This window comes from Procambarus clarkii, chromosome 80 (assembly GCF_040958095.1).
Source record: "Procambarus clarkii isolate CNS0578487 chromosome 80, FALCON_Pclarkii_2.0, whole genome shotgun sequence".
NCBI classification, from domain to species: domain Eukaryota; kingdom Metazoa; phylum Arthropoda; class Malacostraca; order Decapoda; family Cambaridae; genus Procambarus; species Procambarus clarkii.
Genome location: NC_091229.1, coordinates 17,216,861 through 17,235,800, shown reverse-complemented (window position 1 = coordinate 17,235,800; position 18,940 = coordinate 17,216,861). Strand labels below are relative to the sequence as shown.

At 48.9% G+C, this 18,940-nt stretch overlaps 2 protein-coding genes across 2 annotated transcripts; both read left to right on the top strand.

The window, feature by feature from the left end:
- The first annotated feature begins 15,795 nt into the window (after positions 1-15,795).
- Positions 15,796-16,557, top strand: LOC138357900 (uncharacterized). Its single transcript, XM_069315071.1, has one exon. It carries the CDS (start codon positions 15,796-15,798, stop codon positions 16,555-16,557), a length of 762 nt encoding a protein of 253 aa, XP_069171172.1.
- Positions 16,558-17,733: 1,176 nt separating this feature from the next.
- Positions 17,734-18,876, top strand: LOC123746234 (LWamide neuropeptides-like). Its single transcript, XM_069315070.1, has one exon. The coding sequence runs from the start codon at positions 17,734-17,736 to the stop codon at positions 18,874-18,876; it is 1,143 nt and encodes a 380-aa protein (XP_069171171.1).
- The last annotated feature ends 64 nt before the right edge of the window (positions 18,877-18,940 follow it).

The following is an 18,940-nucleotide window of genomic DNA, read 5'->3' as shown; positions in this document are numbered from 1 at the left end:
CCAAACCCTTCTTTGTCCCAGACATATTCTTTCCTCCATCAATTGTCACACACTGCACTTGTTTCCATTCCAGATTATATTCTGTCATAGTTTTACTTACTTCATTGAAAATGTCCTCTCCAGTTGTTGTGGTGTGCATGCTGTGAACTGATGCTAATTCTTGGCTCACATTAAATTCACTATCAACACCACGAATGAATACTAAGAGCTGAGAAGTATCACACACATCAGTTGATTCATCCAACGCAAGAGAATACCAACAAAATCTTTTTGTTTTTTCCTTTATTTGCCGAATTATGTCGCCTCCTAAATCTTCAATTCTACGAGCAACAGTATTTGACCCAAGACTTATCATTTTGAAGAGGTTTACTTTTTCTGGACATACCTCTCCTGCTGCTTCCACTATACACTCTTTTATGATACTACCATCAGTGAAAGGTTTTCCTTTTTTAGCCAACACATAGGCAACTTTGTAACTGGCTCTAGTTGAAGTTTCATTTTCAGATTTTTTCTTACTGAAAACAGCTTGTTGAGAATGCAGACTGTGCTGAAATGATTCAAACTTTTTAGTGCGTTCTGCTCCTGTGATGTGAGAATAACTTGAGCCATGTTTAGATTCATAGTGCCGACGAATATTGTATTCCTTCAGAACAGCAACACTGTCTCTACATATTATGCATAAAGCTTTATCATTTGCTATCACAAAAAAGTACTTTATCTTCCATTCGTCATTGAACCGACGGCACTCAATGTCCACTTTTCTTTTCTTTATCTTTTCCATATCTGAAAACATAAGGGTAAAATAAATGAAATAAATTCTACAGGAAAAAAACAGCTTGTATATGGTGTTAAAAAGCATAGCATATTATTATAAAGTGGTAAATATTATGGCAACACCTTTCGTTGATAAACTTAATGGTTACCATTTTAACTATTTTAAACATGCAATATTTTTGGCTACAATAGTATTATTGCTATTTTGTATAACTAAGATAAAGGCATTGTCAAAGTACAGAGAAAAGAATATTGTAGAGTGTTTGTGCTCCCTGAAACGGAAGCAGCGAAGCCCCACTCGCCCTCCATCCCCACAATATACAGTTATACACAACTGATTGGTTGTAATGCACAACACATACGTACCAGTATTAGTATCTGTGCGTCACACTATCGAGAGAGAGAGGAAAACTGACTCGGGTTGAGCGCCACCAGTCAGCAGCCCCAGCTTTGAATAATTCTGCGATGCCATTCGTACGATAATTATTTTTTCAAGGCCACCACACAGGGATTTGTTTGGAGGGCCGGATGTGGCCCGCGGTCCATAGTTTGGAGACCCCTGGTCTAAATCATTGGCACTCGGACTCCTCTTTTCAGACTTTTGGCAGTGTATAAACAGGGAAGCTGATCGTGTTCCAGGGGGGATATATGTAGCGTAAAGAGCTATGAGAAGGGAAAAACTAAGCATGTATAAAAGGGGGTAAAAGAAATCGCGTAAAAAGGATTTAAAAAAAGTAGGTAATTATGAGGAGAAAGCACAAATTGGAAGGGACTCTGGGATGGAATGAAGGAACGGTGCCAACCAAGCAATATGGGAGCCGGTCGGCCGAGCGGACACCACGCTGGACTTGTGATCCTGTGGTCCTGGGTTCGATCCCAGGCGCCGGCGAGAAACAATGGGCAGAGTTTCTTTCACCCTATGCCCCTGTTACCTAGCAGTAAAATAGGTACCTGGGTGTTAGTCAGCTGTCATGGGCTGCTTCCTGGGGGTGGAGGCCTGGTCGAGGACCGGGCCGCGGGGACAATAAAAGCCCCGAAATCATCTCAAGATGGCGGTGCGTTCACTCACAGGATGAGTGGCGCTGCCCAATACTGTCACTATGGCGGTGTGTTCACTCACAGGATGAGTGGCGCTGCTCAATACTGTCACTATGGCGGTGTGTCTACTCACAGGATGAGTGACACTGCCCAATACTGTCACTATGGTGGTGTGTCTACTCACAGGATGAGTGACACTGCCCAATACTGTCACTATGGTGGTGTGTCCACTCACAGGATGAGTGGCGCTGCCCAATACTGTCACTATGGCGGTGTGTCCACTCACAGGATGAGTGGCGCTGCCCAATACTGTCACTATGGCGGTGTGTCCACTCACAGGATGAGTGGCGCTGCCCAATACTGTCACTATGGCGGTGTGTCCACTCACAGGATGAGTGGCGCTGCCCAATACTGTCACTATGGCGGTGTGTCCACTCACAGGATGAGTGGCGCTGCCCAATACTGTCACTATGGCGGTGTGTCCACTCACAGGATGAGTGGCGCTGCCCAATACTGTCACTATGGCGGTGTGTTCACCCACAGGATGAGTGGCGCTGCCCAATACTGTCACTATGGCGGTGTGTCCACCCACAGGATGAGTGGCGCTGCTCAATACTGTCACTATGGCGGTGTGTCCACTCACAGGATGAGTGACGCTGCCCAATACTGTCACTATGTCGGTGTGTCCACTCACAGGATGAGTGGCGCTGCCCAATACTGTCACTATGTCGGTGTGTCCACTCACAGGATGAGTGGCGCTGCCCAATACTGTCACTATGGCGGTGTGTCCACTCACAGGATGAGTGGCGCTGCCCAATACTGTCACTATGGCGGTGTGTCCACTCACAGGATGAGTGGCGCTGCCCAATACTGTCACTATGGCGGTGTGTCCACTCACAGGATGAGTGGCGCTGCCCAATACTGTCACTATGGCGGTGTGTCCACTCACAGGATGAGTGGCGCTGCCCAATACTGTCACTATGGCGGTGTGTCCACTCACAGGATGAGTGGCGCTGCCCAATACTGTCACTATGGCGGTGTGTCCACCCACAGGATGAGTGGCGCTGCCCAATACTGTCACTATGGCGGTGTGTCCACTCACAGGATGAGTGGCGCTGCCCAATACTGTCACTATGGCGGTGTGTCCACTCACAGGATGAGTGACGCTGCCCAATACTGTCACTATGGCGGTGTGTTCACTCACAGGATGAGTGACGCTGCCCAATACTGTCACTATGGCGGTGTGTTCACTCACAGGATGAGTGGCGCTGCCCAATACTGTCACTATGGCGGTGTGTCCACTCACAGGATGAGTGGCGCTGCCCAATACTGTCACTATGGCGGTGTGTGCACTCACAGGATGAGTGGCGCTGCCCAATACTGTCACTATGGCGGTGTGTCCACTCACAGGATGAGTGGCGCTACCCAATACTGTCACTATGGCGGTGTGTCCACTCACAGGATGAGTGGCGCTGCCCAATACTGTCACTATGGCGGTGTGTCCACCCACAGGATGAGTGGCGCTGCCCAATACTGTCACTATGGCGGTGTGTCCACTCACAGGATGAGTGACGCTGCCCAATACTGTCACTATGGCGGTGTGTCCACTCACAGGATGAGTGGCGCTGCCCAATACTGTCACTATGGCGGTGTGTCCACTCACAGGATGAGTGACGCTGCCCAATACTGTCACTATGGCGGTGTGTCCACTCACAGGATGAGTGGCGCTGCCCAATACTGTCACTATGGCGGTGTGTCCACTCACAGGATGAGTGGCGCTGCCCAATACTGTCACTATGGCGGCGTGTCCACTCACAGGATGAGTGACGCTGCCCAATACTGTCACTATGGCGGTGTGTCCACTCACAGGATGAGTGGCGCTGCCCAATACTGTCACTATGGCGGTGTGTCCACTCACAGGATGAGTGGCGCTGCCCAATACTGCCACTATGGCGGTGTGTCCACTCACAGGATGAGTGACGCTGCCCAATAAAATCACTCATCGGGCCAAAATAAATATATTTCTTTAACATGCCACAGGTCCCAAAATATAAAGTCTTCACTCGCTTTCTCCACCACATAGAAAGGAGGAATACACAAGAGAAGAGGAAAGAGAAGAGAGACACACACACAGATAACGAAAACAGGAATAAGGAGATAAGAAAGAAACACAACAAGATAACCTAATCAATATTCAAGAAGCGTGTTAGTGACCTTCTTGCAACGAGTTTCAGATGTGGGGGTGCAGGGGGGGGTGATGCCCCCTCTCTCCTGGGTGAGGGGGGGGGTGATGACCCCCACCACATGCCTTTGTGTGTGTGGGGGAGGAGGGGTTTGGGGGAGCCATAGGCAAGATATAGGAGATTGTGTTGCCTTACAATAGTTGTGTTTATAAGTGAAGCCGCTCACTTCTGTGTGTTGTGAGGGGGGGGGGGTGGATGCCCCCCCTCTTTCCCTAAAAGGTGGGGGGAGGGGTGGGGCACTGGTGCCGCCCCCTTCTCTCGCCTGGTTGAACTGTAATATGATTAGAAATCATCCTAGAGTAAGGGTCGAACGGGTGTGGGCAGACCTCTGGTAGCCGCTGGGAAATGGGGAAGGGGGGGGGGGGGAGAGGAGATGGGGGGATGGTTTGGGGGGGGATAGGAATGGAGTTGAAGAGTGAGAGAGCAGGGTTGGATAGACGACCCGGCGCCTCCACCATCATCCATCCCCTCCACCCCCCCTCTCCTACTCATCCACTACCCCCTCCAGGCCGGTCTTCCTCTTCTCTACCCCCCCCCCCCCTCCCCCCACAACGGAGCCTTCCCCAACTCCCTATCACCAGCAGCATCACCAGACCGCTTTGACGCCACACTCACACTATCTCTTCCCCCCCCCTCTTTTGTCTCTCTCTCTCTCTCTCTCTCTCTCTCTCTCTCTCTCTCTCTCTCTCTCTCTCTCTCTCTCTCTCTCTCTCTCTCTCTCTCCTCTCTCTCTCTCTTCCTTCTACTCCTTGCCTCCTACCTCCCCACTACCAGTTGCTGGACCTCAAAGGTGTAGGCAGCTGCGGGCGTGATGGTGTGTTACTCACACCTGTGTGCACCTGTGCACGTCTTGTGTGCACCTGTGGACGTCTGTGTGCTCCTGTGTACGTCTGTGTGCTCCTGTGTACGTCTGTGTGCTCCTGTGGACGTCCTGTGTACACCTGTGGACGTCTTGTGTGCACCTGTGGACGTCTGTGTGCTCCTGTGTACGTCTGTGTGCACCTGTGGACGTCCTGTGTACACCTGTGGACGTCTTGTGTGCACCTGTGGACGTTTGTGTGCACCTGTGGACGTCTGTGTGCACCTGTGGACGTCTTGTGTACAAAGTGATACGTATGTTCTCTTTTCATTGCAACACTGTAGGAGAGTGTCTGGATGAATGGTGAAATTGAAATTGAAATTGAAATAAGTTTATTGAGGTAAAATACACACAAAGGGATGAGGTAGCTCAAGCTATTCTCACCCCGTTCAGTACATCGTGTTAATACATACATAGACACACATCACAAACAATAAACATATTACCAAACATTCTGAGAGATAAACATATACATTTCTTCCTTTACACAAGTAGTATGGTATCAGACGTACACATAAGACTTTTATGACCTAGGGTGGTGTAACACCAGTGTAAATATAAATAAATATAAAATATATAAATATAGATTATAGATATTATAAAAATTATAGATAGTATAAAACATTAATAATGTACACTGATAAATGTGTACACTAAATATTACAGTACCACTAATATTTACACATATATATATCCTGAGTAACTGGAACCAAAGGTACACTTCCAAGGAAATGCTACACAGGATTACGCTGCCACCATCTGCCTTGTCTATTAACTATATCAAGCAACGAGGCAAGAAACATTGCTTGACTTGGAGAGTACTTTCTGTAACTGTTATTCATTATGGGACGGTTGTCAGCCACTATATCCAGAGGCTAAGAGGATTCAACAATTGACACAGACGGGAAGTCTAACATGAGTTTATTGAGAACAAATATGCTAATCACCACTATAAATCCTTCTCTAACACTGGTCAGTGGTTAAGACATTCAGACATGGAACAAAACCCTCAGAGATCACACTTTACCTTTAGGCCTCTGTCTCTTTCTCTCTGGTGGATTCACTCTGTCTCTCCTTCTGGTGGATTCACTCTGTCTCTCCTGCTGGTGGATTCACTCTGTCACTCCTTCTGGTGGATTCACTCTGTCTCTCCTTCTGGTGGATTCACTGTCACTCCTTCTGGTGGATTCACTCTGTCACTCCTTCTGGTGGATTCACTCTGTCACTCCTTCTGGTGGATTCACTCTGTCACTCCTTCTGGTGGATTCACTCTGTCACTCCTTCTGGTGGATTCACTCTGTCACTCCTTCTGGTGGATTCACTCTGTCACTCCTTCTGGTGGATTAACTCTGTCACTCCTTCTGGTGGATTCACTCTGTCACTCCTTCTGGTGGATTCACTCTGTCACTCCTTCTGGTGGATTCACTCTTTCACTCCTTCTGGTGGATTCACTCTTCACTCCTTCTGGTGGATTCACTCTGTCACTCCTTCTGGTGGATTCACTCTGTCACTCCTTCTGGTGGATTCACTCTGTCACTTCTTCTGGTGGATTCACTCTGTCACTCCTTCTGGTGGATTCACTCTGTCACTCCTTCTGGTGGATTCGCTCTGTCACTCCTTCTGGTGGATTCACTCTGTCACTCCTTCTGGTGGATTCACTCTGTCACTCCTTCTGGTGGATTCACTCTGTCACTCCTTCTGGTGGATTCACTCTGTCACTCTTTCTGGTGGATTCGCTCTGTCTCTCCTTCTGGTGGATTCACTCTGTCACTCCTTCTGGTGGATTCACTCTGTCACTCCTTCTGGTGGATTCCCTCTGTCTCTCCCTCCGGTGGATTCACTCTGTCACTTCTTCTGGTGGATTCAACTCTGTCACTCCTTCTGGTGGATTCACTCTGTCACTCCTTCTGGTGGATTCACTCTGTCTCTCCTTCTGGTGGATTCACTCTGTCAGTCCTTCTGGTGGATTCACTCTGTCACTCCTTCTGGTGGATTCACTCTGTCTCTCCTTCTGGTGGATTCACTCTGTCACTCCTTCTGGTGGATTCACTCTGTCACTCCTTCTGGTGGATTCACTCTGTCACTCCTTCTGGTGGATTCACTCTGTCTCTCCTTCTGGTGGATTCACTCTATCTCTCCTTCTGGTGGATTCACTCTGTCTCTCCTTCTGGTGGATTCACTCTGTCACTCCTTCTGGTGGATACACTCTGTCTCTCCTTCTGGTGGATTCACTCTGTCACTCCTTCTGGTGGATTCACTCTGTCTCTCCTTGGCTGTGTGATGTCCTCACAGACCCACTCTTGGACCCTGGTGTCCGGTACTCTCTCTCTTATCATACAGGGGTTGTATATATACAACTGAAGCATGAGGGGGAGGGGGTATTTTACACTGTTGTGGGAAAGTCTGGTGTGTGGTTCTGTTCCCAGCTCATTTACCCTACTCGGGAAAAGAGTGTTTTGCACACCTTAATAGTTGATCAGCACATCAGGGCGTCAGCTTCCCATGATGTGCAAGAAAGCACTCAAGATGTATCATTAAGCTGTTTGTCAAGACCATCAGGAGTATTCATACACAGGGACAACGCTGACTAGGGAGGAGCCAGAAAATATTTCAGTTAACTCTAGCTGAATGTGAGGTCACAGGCTGATCTTACCAGGACGTTCCTATGGGTGTAGGCTGATCTTACCAGGACGTTCCTATGGGTGTAGGCTGATCTTACCAGGACGTTCCTATGGGTGTAGGCTGATCTTACCAGGACGTTCCTATGGGTGTAGGCTGATCTTACCAGGACGTTCCTATGGGTGTAGGCTGATCTTACCAGGACGTTCCCATGGGTGTAGGCTGATCTTACCAGGACGTTCCTATGGGTGTAGGCTGATCTTACCAGGACGTTCCCATGGGTGTAGGCTGATCTTACCAGGACGTTCCATGGGTGTAGGCTGATCTACCAGGACGTTCCCATGGGTGTAGGCTGATCTTACCAGGACGTTCCCATGGGTGTAGGCTGATCTTACCAGGACGTTCCCATGGGTGTAGGCTGATCTTACCAGGACGTTCCCATGGGTGTAGGCTGATCTTACCAGGACGTTCCATGGGTGTAGGCTGATCTTACCAGGACGTTCCCATGGGTTGTAGGCTGATCTTACCAGGACGTTCCCATGGGTGTAGGCTGATCTTACCAGGACGTTTCCTATGGGTGTAGGCTGATCTTACCAGGACGTTCCTATGGGTGTAGGCTGATCTTACCAGGACGTTCCCATGGGTGTAGGCTGATCTTACCAGGACGTTCCTATGGGTGTAGGCTGATCTTACAGGACGTTCCCATGGTGTAGGCTGATCTTACCAGGACGTTCCCTATGGGTGTAGGCTGATCTTACCAGGACGTTCCTATGGGTGGTATGGCTTGATCTTACCAGGACGTTCCTATGGGTGTAGGCTGATCTTACCAGGACGTTCCTATGGGTGTAGGCTGATCTTACCAGGACGGTCCCATGGGTGTAGGCTGATCTTACCAGGACGTTTCCTATGGGTGTAGGCTGATCTTACCAGGACGTTCCATGGGTGTAGGCTGATCTTACCAGGACGTTCCTATGGGTGTAGGCTGATCTTACCAGGACGTTCCCATGGGTGTACTCTCCAGGCGTTACAATGGGTTTGGTGTCTGTGATGGGTGGGGGGTGAAGGGGGGCGTCTGTGGCGGGTGGGGAGGGGGCCATCTGAGGCGGGTGTGAGGGGGGCGTCTGTGGGGGTGAAGGGGGGCGTCTGTGGCGGGTGGGGAGGGGGCCATCTGAGGCGGGTGTGAGGGGGGCGTCTGTGGGGGGTGAAGGGGGGGCGTCTGTGGCGGGTGGGGAGGGGGGCGTCTGTGGCGGGGTGTGAGGGGGGCGTCTGTGGGGGTGAAGGGGGGCGTCTGTGGGGGGTGAAGGGGGGCATCTGTGGCGGGTGGGGGGGGCTGGGGAGATGTTGGAGGCAAGCTGGTTAAGTACTGGAGGATGTTTGTGGTAGTGAAGTTAACTATATTGGTGGTTGGGTTGGCATGAGTATAAAGGTTAGGTTAGGTTCATTGCTTCCTTACCCTTTCTTATCTTATCTTAATTGCCTCCGCAGCTGCAGTTCTTTTTTTCTTTGTTATGTTTTTTTGATGATGGAAGTCTTCTTTGCAGCTTACCTTGAGTGGTTAACGGGGATTAGCGTCCCCGCGGCCCGGTCGCCGACCAGGCCTCCTGGTTGCTAGACTGGTCAACCAGGCTGTTAGACGCGGCTGCTCGCAGCCTGACGTATGAGTCACAGTCTGGTTGATCAGGTATCCTTTGGAGGTGTTTGTCAAGTTCTCTCTTGAACACTGTGAGGGTCGGCCCTTATGTGTAGTGGAAGCGTGTTGAACAGTCTCGGGCCTCTGATGTTGATAGTTCTCTCTTGAACACTGTGAGGGGTCGGCCAGTTATGCCCCTTATGTGTAGTGGAAGCGTGTTGAACAGTCTCGGGCCTCTGATGTTGATAGTTCTCTCTTGACACTGTGAGGGGTCGGCCAGTTATGTCCCTTATGTGTAGTGGAAGCGTGTTGAACAGTCTCCGGGCCACTGATGTTGATAGTTCTCTCTTGAACACTGTGAGAGGTCGGCCAGTTATGCCCCTTATGTGTAGTGGGAGTGTTGAACAGTCTCGGCCTCTGATGTTGATAGTTCTCTCTTGAACACTGTGAGGGGTCGGCCAGTTATGCCCCTTATGTGTAGTGGAAGCGTGTGTTGAACAGTCTCGGGCCTCTGATGTTGATAGTTCTCTCTTGAACACTGTGAGGGGTCGGACAGTTATGCCCTTATGTGTAGTGGAAGCGTGTTGAACAGTCTCGGGCCTCTGATGTTGATAGTTCTCTCTCAGAGTACCTGTTGCACCTCTGCTCTTCAACGGGGGTATTCTGCACATCCTGCCATGCCTCCTGGTCTCATGTGATGTTATTTCTGTGTGCAGGTTTGGGACCAGCCCCTCTACTATTTTCCGTATGCAAATTATTATGTATCTCTCCCGCCTGCGCTCTAGAGAATACAGATTAGGCTCTTTAGTCGGTCCCCAGTAGTTTAGATATTTTACTGAGTGGATTCTAGCAGTAAAGGATCTCTGCACGCTCTCCAGGTCAGCAATTTCTCCAGCTTTGAAAGGGGTTGTCATTGTGCAGTAGTACTCCACTCTAGAGAGCACAAGCGTCTTGAAAAGTATCATCATAGCTATAGCTCTAGTGTGAAAAGTTCTTGTTATCCAACCTGTCATTTTTCTTGCAGTTGTGACGGCTACTTTATTGTGTTCTTTAAAGGTAAGGTTTTCCGACATGAGTACACCCAGATCCTTTACATTGCCTTTTCGTTCTATGTTATGATTTCCCTGAGTTTTGTACGTGGTTTCCGTTTTTATATTTTCATTTTTTCCGTAGCGCATGAGCTGGAACTTATCCTCGTTAAACACCATATTATTTTCTGTAGCCCATAGAAAGATCTGATTTACATCTGATTGGAAGTTTGCCGTGTCCTCTATGTTGTCTACTCTCATGAAAAATCCTAGTGTCATCTGCAAAGGATGATACAGTACTATAGGTTGTGTCGTTGTCTATGTCTGATATGAAGATGAGAAAAAGTACTGGAGCAAGCACAGTACCCTGTGCTTGCTCAGGGTATCATATCCATGAAAAATTCATTTGGGTTATCAATCTTTAGTGTGTTTAATGGCTCGCTGAAAACAGAGTCGTACTGCGTCCTCAGTAGCTCGCTCATTTCTTTGTTGTCATCGGTGAAAGTTCCATCTCCCTTTCGCAGGGGCCCGATACTAGATGTGGTTTTTTGACATTGATTTTGCATAGGAGAAAAAATATTTCTGATTTTTCTCTTTCACTGATGGCCTGATTTCACAGCTTGCCGAATGCTGCCATTCATCTTTCGAGAGATAATCTCTTACGATTATCTCATTCGTAATTTGTCTTGTTACACAACAAGTTATCAACTGATTTTATTTATTGTTGCCATAGGCCTAAAATGAATACTAATGTGTGTTGTATGTTCGTTGTTCCTCTCTATGTCACTCACACCCTCTTTCACAACTGATTTGTGCTTCTCTCTCTCTCTCTCTCTCTCTCTCTCTCTCTCTCTCTCTCTCTCTCTCTTTCTCTTTCTCTTCTCTCTCTCTCTCTCTCTCTCTCTCTCCTCTCTCTCTCTCCTCTCTCTCTCTCTCTCTCTCTCTCTCTCTCTCTCGTCTCTCTCTCTCTCTCCACCCTTCTCTCCTTAACCCTTTCAAACCCTTCAGTCCTAATTACCACTGTAATTGGCCTGTTAGTGACTTAGTAACTGACCGATGACTACTGCTGCCACTCACAAAGTCGCAGCAGTGTTGCGAGGAGTTCTGCAACACAGTTCTCTTACACACAGAAATCACAATTGCGTGATGCATCAATGAACAAATCCACAAGGGCCGTGACGAGGATTCGAACCTGCGTATTCCTCGTGTGACTGGTTTCAGGACGCCTGGTGTTCTTGAGCTGATCTGTTATTCAGTAGTCTGAGTGTCACTGACTTGCTTCAAAAGCCTCGTTAACAGATGCCCGAGCATCATCTCCTGTGTGGGAGAGTTGGAGGCTGTGGGTCTCTACATCTCTTGAGCGCGGCCATACCTCCTCCTCATCTCCTGCACATCCTCCTCCACATCATGGTTCCATGTTTACTGTACTGACTTTGTTCTATAACTTAACGTTTTCGTCCGCTTATGGGAAGAGACGGGGCGGGGAGAGAGATAGAGAGAAGCGTTGGGAGAGATAGAGAGGTGGGAAGAGAAGGATGCAAAAACAGAAGGGGGGAGAAGGAATGGTGGAGTGAGAGTGTGGAAGGGAAGAGAGAGAGAGAGAGAGAGAGAAGAGGAGAGAGGAGGAGAGAGAGAGAGAGACAGAGAGAGAGAGAGAGGGAGAGAGAGAGATAGAGGGAGAGAGAGAGAGGAGAGAGAGAGAGCAGAGAGAGAGAGAGAGAGAGAGAGAGAGAGAGAGAGAGAGAGAGAGAGAGGGATCTCACCCACCTGTGGCGGTTTTCTTTAGGAATATTGCTTCTCTGTGTTGAGAACCTGACCAGCATCCGTGATGTTCCTCTCTCTCTCTCTCTCTCTCTCTCTCTCTCTCTCTCTCTCTCTCTCTCTCTCTCCTCTCTCTCTCTCTCTCTCTCTCTCTCTCTCTCTCTCTCTCTTTTTATCCTTAACTAGCTAGCCTCAACAGGGCCAAATTTGCATAGGGGCATGGTCTGGGGTATGGGGCTGACATAAGCTCGTCGGGGTAGACCTAAGTTAAGTTCTTTAAGAAATATCAGCAATTACAGACCGCCCCCCCCCCAGGCGACGTCCGTGGAATCAGGATTTTAAGTGAATATAATATAATTTCTGAGAGACCCATACAATTGTTTCAGTGTTAATAATCAGTTTACGAGAGAAGAGGGAGAGGGGGAAGCAGGGGTAAAGGGTAGAGGAAGGGGAAGTGGAAGGGAATTAGGGGCTCATGTGAAGAGAGGGGGAAAGAAGAAGAAGGATGGAATAGGGGGACTGAGAGACATACTACCCCGGGCACCGCCGGGTGCTCCTCCAAGTGAGGGTTGTGTGTACTATGAGAAAGAATGTCCTGTTTGTCCAAAGTTGGCGGCCAGATGCTCTGGATATGCCTTATCCCAATTTGTAGGGTGAAGGGGCTGGGGTACAGGACGGACATAGGCTGGTCAGGGTAGGCCTAAATTAAATGATTAAATATGGTTATTTATTCACAGCCCCCTATCATAATCTCAGGGATTTAATTCTGATCAAGTGTGAAATATTGGTGGCGATGACCTAAGACTTTTTCATCCGAAAAAAATGGGTTAATGTTATTTTATTTTAAACAGTACTTTCATTGCTTCTTAATGTTATATTTTATGAAAGAAAAGAGGAGGTGAACCGGAGGTGGGGGTGTAACGTCTCTATTGCAACGTCTCAGGAAATTTGGAGAAAAATGGAACAAAACTCATAGGGGTGAGGGAGGTAGAGAGGTGGAAGGGAGGAGTGAGGAAGAGTAGTCAGGAGAAAAGTTTACAATGAGACGGGAAAAAAATGAGAGAAAGGAGGAAAGTAGAACACCACAAAGTGCTGCCACCTTCCATTCCTGAATTAATTATAAGACATGGACCGGACTCCTCTGCGTAGCAATGTTATCTGATGTTATCACATAACAACTGTAAGGTTGTAAAGCATATAGTTTAAGATTCTTGAAGGTCACAATCTTCAGAGTGCTCTCCGCTTTATCTTTCACTATCTACGATCGAGGGATCAGAATTAAAGAAAATTTAAAACAGTAAGTTAATCAATTATACATTTGCTATTATGGGTATCATAATTCACCCATTTCACCTGATGTTCAAATGTCAACATTAATTACCTGTGTATTACCATTAATACCACAGGTATTAATGGTAATTAATACCTGTGTAAACCTGGCAAGGCTCCTCTCTCCTCGTCTGTATCCATCTATCACTAATGTACAGTTCCAAGGGTGTTTAACGGGGAACCAGGAGCTAAGCTCTGGCTATCTTCCTGCCATACCAAGACAGCGGCTTGTCTGACGGAAACACAATCACCCCTCTGCAATTATGAGCTTTGAAGAGGCATGATTTGAAGGCAACCTGTGACAATTGACCCCTGAAAGGTGTGACTGACTTCAGAATTGCTAAGAGCCGCTGACATATTAAATAAAGCCATCTATGGTGCTACAGAGGTGGGGGGGGGGGTGACGAGGGAATGCTAGGGCAGTGGGGAGGACGTAGATAGATGGATTGATGAGTAGATGGTGGATAGCGCGCAGGACTCGTAATTCTGTGGCGCGGGTTCGATTCCCGCACGAGGCAGAAACAAATGGGCAAAGTTTCATTCACCCTGAATGCCCCTGTTACCTAGCAGTAAATAGGTACCTGGGAGTTAGTCAGCTGTCACGGGCTGCTTTCTGGGGGTGGAAGCCTGGTCGAGGACCGGGCCGCGGGGACACTAAAGCCCCGAAATCATCTCAAGATAACCTCAAGATAGATTGATAGATGCATGAGTATATTGATTGATGAGTAGATGGATAAATATATGGATGGAAAGATGGATAGATTGATTGATAGATGGATGGATAGACGGACACAGCTGGATAGATAAGTAAGTAGATGGATGGATACATGAGAAGGTAGGTGGATAGATGCGTATGTATCTACTTACGACAACGAAATGAAAATTCCGAACATTGACCGTGTTTCAACCCATTATCAAAGCATACAGCTACAGCTGGAAGATTGGTAGATAGCAGGAAGGCTAAACGGATAGATAGCTGGACATCGTCCGCTTGCTATCACATAACTCAGTATTCCACATTTCTACAACATTTCCTCCTCCTGTACCTCTCCACCTTCATTTCAAATACATGTATGGAGAATATAAGGGGGAGATGAGATTAGTGGTATAAGGGGGTGTAAGGAAAGTAGTGGGGGGGGAGGAGTGAGGTATAAGGGTGGCCCTCCCTCGTAGGTACAGAGAGTGCCTCATGCCCCTAAGGAGTGCCCTCAGGTGTGGAGGGCCAGGCGTCAAGTGCCAACTATCGCTGGAGCGGGTCTGCCTTCACCCTTGCTAGTGTTTGCTACTCCAAATATTTGCTTGGCAAGCATGTGTGTGGCTTGTTTGTCCTGAGAGGTGAGTTGCTGCTCTTGTGTGGTGTTTGGGGGCAGTTTGTTTGGTGTGTGTGTGTGGGGGGGTGGGGGTGGGGGTGTGTGTGTATGTGTGTGTGTGTGTGTGGGTGTGTGTGTGTGTGTGTGTGGGTGGGTGTGTGGGTGGGTGTGTGTGTGTGTGGGTGTGGGTGTGTGTGGGTGTGTGGGTGGGTGGATGTGTGGGTGTGTGTGTGTGTGTGTGTGTGGGGGGTGTGTGGGTGGGTGTGTGGGTGTGTGGGTGTGTGTGTGTGTGGGTGTATGTGTGGGTGTGTGTGTGTGTGTGTGTGTGGGTGTGTGTGTGTGTGTGGGTGGGTGTGTGTGTGGGTGGGTGTGTGGGTGGGTGTGTGTGTGTGTGGGTGTGTGTGTGTGTGGGTGTGTGTGTGGGTGTGTGTGTGTGTGTGTGGGGTGTGTGTGTGTGTGTGTGTGTGTGGGTGGGTGTGTGGGTGTGTGTGTGTGTGTGTGTGGGGGTGTGTGTGTGTGTGTGGGTGTGGGTGCGTGTGCGTAGTTACCTAAGTGTAGTTACATAATGGGAGCTACACTCGTAGTGTCCCGTTAACTCGCTTGATCATCCCCATACCTCTCCCCTTAACCTGATCTCTCTCTGCTGGACACTATTTTAGCTAATTACAGGCAAAATACAATAAAAAAATTATTTGTTTATTTTGTAGACGTCAGTGCATAATATTTTACAGTATAGAAAGATAAGAGAAACAGGAGAGAAAAAAAAAGAATTTAACTATTGCAAACTTAGTCAGTGGGGATGAGGAGGGAGTTAAGATTGCCAATGAATAAACAGTCCCTCAATCCATATACAGAAACTCACAATCCGACCATGTTATGTACATACCCAACACCAATTACTGTTCAAAATTGGTTGAGACTAGGGGTCTGCAGGCTTCAAACACACACACACAGACAGACTAACACACCCCCCCAATCTACCCAAGTTGGTGTTCTCAACAACTCAGTCCCTTAGGTATTCAGTGGTAAGGCTTCTGGGTCCCCTGGTAATTGTTCCGCTTGTAAGTTTAAACTCATGATCTCTCAGTTTGATTATTTATTGCTGTGGAGTCCATCTCTTGGTGAATACTTAATGGTGGTTGTGGGTCATGTGTGTGTGTCTCTGTGTGTAGCGCCACATGTATGTGTCAGGCCCGGATACACTATGACCAGATACACCATACCCCAGATACACCATACCCCAGATACACCATACCCCAGATACACCATACCCCAGATACACCATACCCCAGATACACCATACCCAGATACACCATACCCCAGATACACCATACCCCAGATACACCATACCCCAGATACACCATACCCCAGATACACCATACCCCAGATACACCATACCCCAGATACACCATACCCCAGATACACCATACCCCAGATACACCATACCCCAGATACACCATACCCCAGATACACCATACCCAGATACACCATACCCAGATACACCATACCCCAGATACACCATACCCCAGATACACCATACCCCAGATACATCATACCCAGATACACCATACCCCAGATACACCATAACCCAGATACACCATACCCCAGATACACCATACCCCAGATACACCATACCCCAGATACACCATACCCCATATACACCATACCCCAGATACATCATACCCAGATACACCATACCCCAGATACACCATACCCCAGATACACCATACCCCAGATACATCATGACCAGATACACCATACCCCAGATACACCATACCCCAGATACACCATACCCAGATACACCATACCCCAGATACACCATACCCCAGATACACCATACCCCAGATACATCATGACCAGATACACCATACCCCAGATACACCATACCCCAGATACACCATACCCAGATACACCATACCCCAGATACATCATACCCCAGATACACCATACCCCAGATACACCATAACCCAGATACACCATACCCCAGATACACCATATCCCAGATACACCATACCCCAGATACACCATACCCAAGATATACCATACCCAAATACACCATACCCAAATACACCATACCCCAGATACACCATACCCAAATACACCATACCCCAGATACACCATACCCATATACACCATACCCCAGATACACCATACCCCAGATACACCATACCCCAGATACACCATACCCCAGATACACCATACCCCAGATACACCATACCCCAGATACACCATACCCCAGATACACCATACCCCAGATACACCATACCCCAGATACACCATACCCCAGATACATCATACCCAGATACACCATACCCCAGATACACCATACCCCAGATACATCATACCCAGATACACCATACCCCAGATACACCATACCCCAGATACGCCATACCCCAGATACATCATGACCAGATACACCATACCCCAGATACACCATACCCCAGATACATCATACCCAGATACACCATACCCCAGATACACCATACCCCAGATACACCATACCCCGGATACACCATACCCCAGATACATCATGACCAGATACACTATACCCAAATACACCATACCCCAGATACACCATACCCCAGATACACTATACCCAAATACACCATACCCCAGATACACCATACCCAAATACACCATACCCCAGATACACCATACCCAAATACACCATACCCCAGATACACCATACCCAAATACACCATACCCCAGATACACCATACCCAAATACACCATACCCCAGATAGCTCTCAGGTCCACGTAACTCAACTCTGTTTACAATGATTTATGTATGATTTAAATTCCTAGTGGCTTCTGCATCTCGTGTCTTCATTGTAATGTTGATCACCGGCATAGCAATCCGCCTGGCGAGGCTGGTGGTAGGTAGTCATGGAGCTGTAACCGTCGATTTGTGGACGTATGCGACGTCTGTCTCAAAACTCAAATCACTCGAGTGTCATTTATTCTCTTCTACGATGATAAGGGACCTCACATACCCAGCCAGAGGTGCAGAAGTGAGGCAAAGGTCAGGTCAATATAACTCGAATTGTCAACAAACTAATTTTTGGATTGGGGGGGGGGTTATTACGACAAATTGAGGATAGGCCTCAATTGAACCAATCAGCCTTGCCCAATCGACCAGAGGATGGTCGATTGGGTGAGCCTGGGCAGTGGGGCAAGTCTGGGAAGTGGGGCAAGTCTGGGTAGTGGGCAAGTCTGGGCAGTGGGCAAGTCTGGGCAGTGGGGCAAGTCTGGGCAGTGGGCAAGTCTGGGCAGTGGGGCAAGTCTGGGCAGTGGGCAAGTCTGGGCAGTGGGCAAGTCTGGGCAGTGGGGCAAGTCTGGGCAGTGGGCAAGTCTGGGCAGTGGGGCAAGTCTGGGCAGTGGGGCAAGTCTGGGCAGTGGGCAAGTCTGGACAGTGGGCAAGTCTGGGCAGTGGGGCAAGTCTGGGCAGTGGCCAAGTCTGGGCAGTGGGGCAAGTCTGGGTAGTGGGCAAGTCTGGGTAGTGGGCAAGTCTGGGCAGTGGGGCAAGCCTGGGCAGTTAGCAAGCCTGGGCAGTGGGGCAAGCCTGGGCAGTGGGCAAGCCTGGGCAGTGGGCAAGTCTGGGCAGAGGGGCAAGTCTGGGCAGTGGACAAGTCTGGGCAGTGGGCAAGTCTGGGCAGTGGGGCAAGTCTGGACAGTGGGCAAGTCTGGGCAGTGGGGCAAGTCTGGGCAGTGGTCAAGTCTGGGCAGTGGGCAAGTCTGGGCAGTGGGGCAAGTCTGGGCAGTGGGCAAGCCTGGGCAGTGGGGCAAGTCTGGGCAGTGGGGCAAGTCTGGGCAGTGGGCAAGTCTGGGCAGTGGGCAAGTCTGGGCAGTGGGCAAGCCTGGGCAGTGGGCAAGTCTGGGTAGTGGGCAAGTCTGGGCAGTGAGCAAGTCTGGGCAGTGGGCAAGTCTGGGTAGTGGGCAAGTCTGGGCAGTGGGCAAGCCTGGGCAAGTCTGGGCAGTGGGCAAGTCTGGTCAGTGGGGCAAGCCTGGTCAGTGGGGCAAGCCTGGGCAGTGGGGCAAGTCTGGGCAGTGGGGCAAGCCTGGTCAGTGGGGCAAGTCTGGGCAGTGGGGCAAGTCTGGTCAGTGGGGCAAGCCTGGTCAGTGGGGCAAGCCTGGGCAGTGGGCAAGCCTGGGCAGTGGGCAAGCCTGGTCAGTGGGGCAAGCCTGGGCAGTGGGCAAGCCTGGGCAGTGGGCTGTCGTTGTGATATTAAACAATCAATACATATTCACACTAGTCAATAATTTAGTACTTAGTGCCCACATATAAGAGATTATAAAACTTTTATCATACAAAATTTTCCTTATATAAAAGTAGCCTCATATTAACTATT

Coding starts and splice junctions, on each gene's coding strand:
- LOC138357900 (XM_069315071.1), top strand. CDS start 15,796: ATGACCAGATACACCATACCCCAGATACACCATACCCCAGATACACCA.
- LOC123746234 (XM_069315070.1), top strand. CDS start 17,734: ATGGTCGATTGGGTGAGCCTGGGCAGTGGGGCAAGTCTGGGAAGTGGG.